This window comes from Lycium ferocissimum, unplaced genomic scaffold, assembly GCF_029784015.1.
Source record: "Lycium ferocissimum isolate CSIRO_LF1 unplaced genomic scaffold, AGI_CSIRO_Lferr_CH_V1 ctg7292, whole genome shotgun sequence".
NCBI lineage: Eukaryota > Viridiplantae > Streptophyta > Magnoliopsida > Solanales > Solanaceae > Lycium > Lycium ferocissimum.
Genome location: NW_026726714.1, coordinates 52,653 through 56,010, shown reverse-complemented (window position 1 = coordinate 56,010; position 3,358 = coordinate 52,653). Strand labels below are relative to the sequence as shown.

Genomic DNA, 3,358 nt, shown 5'->3' with positions numbered 1-3,358 from the left:
ATCACTAATAAAAAAACATCACCTCCACTCAATAATTAAAACTTGAGTCACCTCCACTAAAAAAAAAAGACTTAAGAGTCACCTATAATTAAATGCCCCAAGAGACAAGGACATTTAAGGCCACAAATAACTCTTCCACCACCAATGTGGGAGAGTACTTATATTCCCGATTTGATATAGCAAACTATCTTTACACTCCTTGCTATAGAAAACTCCATGTAGCTTCCGTGGACTGAGAAGGAAGATACATAGCGATAGCCTTTGAGATCACTAGAAAGTTCAACTTCCCCTCTAAATTCGGGAAGGATGAACTTATATAAAGTCATATTGATCACTCTCTCTCTCTCTCTCTCTCTCTCTCTCTCTCTCTCTCTCTCTCTCTCTCTCTCTTATTTTTCTCCCTAATTTCTTTGCCTCCATAACAATGGTATCAGAGCTTTCATCGATATGTGAGTTTTACTGAAAAAATAATTTTTACCCATTTTTAACTCGTGAGGGCTCATTTTAACTCGACAAAACTCCAATAATTTTAACTCGAGCTCACTTCCAACGCACCAGACTCCAATTTTAAATCTTACATATTTTGAACCGTGACAAGCATCAATATATCTTTGAATGCTCCACAAGTCTTCATTGATGGGAAGATCTGGTCTTTGTGGATGTAGAAATTTTTTCTGATACTGTTCAGGAGATTACATTGAAGTTGTTTGTTCAGGAGCAGAACAGTTTTTAATCACTCCTTCAGTATATGCTAAATGTGATGAGATAGAAAGGCTACATTTGGGACAACATTTTATCATCTCGCTGGTAGTATTGATCTGCCTTGGTTGGTGTAGGGGACTTTAATGTGGTTCTGAATGAAGAAGAGAAAATAGGTGGACTTCCTATAGTCCCGCAAGACTATGAGGATTTTGCCTTTTGTATCAATTCATGTGAGCTTTTTAAAACTTCATTTAAGGCAAATCCTTTCACTTGGTGGAATGGAAGGGCAGGTGATGATTGTATATTTGAGAGGCTGGATAGAATTGTCATCAACTTGCAGCTTCAGCAATGGTTTGGTCATATTGAAGTGGAACATCTGTCTAGCACAGGTTCAGACCATGCTCCACTTCTTGTTTCTTTGGGGAAAGAAGCTCAGAATTTCATAAAACCATTCAGGTTTTTGAAGTTTTGGACAAAACACAAAGATTTTATGGACACAGTAAAACTAAATTGGCCTGAGGAAAGTGAAGGCAATCCTTTCCTGGTTTTTAGGCAGAAGAACAAGCAGGTGAAAGGGGCATTATCTTCATGGAGTAGAGAGGCTTTTGGGAATATACTCAAACAACTCATTATAAGGGAGGATATAGTGAGAATCAAGGATCAACTTTTTAAAGAAGATCCATCTGTTGAAAATAGAACAGTGGTGCAACTTGCACAAGCTAAAATGAAGAAGCATCTTCATTATGAGGAAGAGTTTTGGAGGCAAAAATCAGGCTATACATGGTTTGCTGAAGGAGATAGGAGCACCGGGTTTTTTCAGAATCTAGTAAATGGTAGGAGGAAAAGATTGTGAGTGAATAAAATCTAAGATGTTGATAGAAATTGGATAGAAGAGGAGAATCAACTAGTAGCAGAAGCAGTTAGTTTTTTCCACAATTAGTTTACTCAGGAGGAGGAAATATCAGACTTTAGCATGTTGAGGCATATCCCTGTATGGTTTCCACTGAAATCAATGAAATTCTCTGTGCACTTCCTTCATTTGAAGAGGTCAAGAGAGCTGTTTTTGAAATTAAGGGAGAAAGTGCTTGTGGTCTTAAGGAACTTTTAGGAACTTTTTTTCAATCATGTTGGCAATTTGTAGGCTTGGATGTATTCAATGTGCTTAAAGCATTCTATGAAGGGCATACTATTCCAAAATCTGTCACTCATACTAATTTGGTGCTGCTTCCTAAGAAATCAATGGTTCAAAACTTTGCTGATTTGAGGCCTATTAGTTTGAGCCATTTCATTAATAAGGTTATATCAAGAGTGGTGCATGGAAGATGCGGAGAAAATTTTGCCTGAGCTGATTCCTAGTAACCAGTCTTGATTTGTTAAAGGTAGAAGCATTATTGAAAATCTTCTATTCACTCAAGAAATTTTAACAGATATAAGAAAAGAGGCAAACACACGCAAATGTGATGATAAATTTAGATATGGCTTAGGCATATGATAGAGTGTCCTGGCTGTATTTATCTAAGGTACTGAGAAAAATGGGATTTGCAAAAATCTTTGTGGATCAGATATGGAGACTCTTGGCTAATAATTGGTATTCAGTTTTGTTGAATGGTCAATCCCATGGCTTTTTTCATTCTACAAGGGGTGTGAAACAAGGTGATCCTCTATCACCTGTTCTTTTTATCCTATCTGCTGAAGTGTGGCCTAGAGCACTTGACTCTTTATTTGATCATGGGCAATATAGGTGTTTTGGAATGCCTAAATGGAGTGCCAACTTGAATCATCTGACTTATGCAGATGATACTATAATCTTTGCTTCTGCAGATAACTTTTCATTAGAAATGACAATGGAAGTTTTGAGAGATTATGAAAAGTTGTCTAGCCAATTGATAAATCGGGATAAAGTTCATTTTATATGCATCAGAAGTCAGTTGTTAATATTTGTCAGGAGGTTAACAAATTATTGGTTTCACTAAAGCCATATTCCCATTCAAATACCTTGGGTGCCTTACCTTCCACACCAGAAAGAAGAAAGTGTATTACAATGATCTGATCAAGAAGGCAAAGGATAAGTTACAAAACTGGAAAGGTAGGTCGTCATCATTTGGAGGAAAAGCAGTTCTCATTAATAGTGTATTACAAAGTATGCCAATGTATTTTCTATCTGCAATGGCACCTACTAAGTATACACTAAATGAACTGCATAAAATCTTTACAAGGTTCTATTGGAGTAACAAAGAAGAAGGAAAAAAAATATACTGGTTTGCTTAGCTAAAAGTTTATATTCCTAAACAACAGGGAGGATTGTGATTTAGGTCTCTTTTTGATGTATCTAAAGCCTTGTTTGCTAAGCTATGGTGGAGGTTTAGGACAGGCTATACTTTATGGTCAACATTCATATGGAACAAGTATTGTAAGAAGCATATTCCAACTTTGATTCAATGGAAAGGGGGCTCACAATTGTGGAAGAAGATGTTAGAGGCAAGAGATGCAATAGAAAAAGAGATTTTATGGGAACCTGGAAATAGGACTACCAGCTTTTAGTTTGAAAACTGGACCAAGCTAGGACCTCTCTCTCAGGTTATGCCAACAAATTTCCTTATGGATGAAAGTATTCAGGAGGTGGAAGATGTGATGATCAATGGGAAATGGAGTTATC

The 3,358-nt window shown here is 36.8% G+C and overlaps 1 protein-coding gene across 1 annotated transcript; it reads left to right on the top strand.

Annotated features, from left to right (window-relative positions):
• Positions 1 to 424: 424 nt before the first annotated feature.
• Positions 425 to 1,555, top strand: LOC132045622 (uncharacterized). Its single transcript, XM_059436204.1, has 3 exons — positions 425 to 449; positions 645 to 725; positions 837 to 1,555. Exons 1-3 carry the CDS (start codon positions 425 to 427, stop codon positions 1,553 to 1,555), a joined length of 825 nt encoding a protein of 274 aa, XP_059292187.1.
• Positions 1,556 to 3,358: the final 1,803 nt, after the last annotated feature.

Bases quoted from the DNA above. Each gene is read 5' to 3' on its own strand.
- LOC132045622 (XM_059436204.1), top strand. From the start codon at position 425: ATGGTATCAGAGCTTTCATCGATAT. The intron at 450-644 runs GTGAGTTTTACT...ATTGATGGGAAG, and splicing joins ATCAGAGCTTTCATCGATAT to ATCTGGTCTTTGTGGATGTA. The intron at 726-836 runs GTTTTTAATCAC...TGGTTGGTGTAG, and splicing joins GTTTGTTCAGGAGCAGAACA to GGGACTTTAATGTGGTTCTG.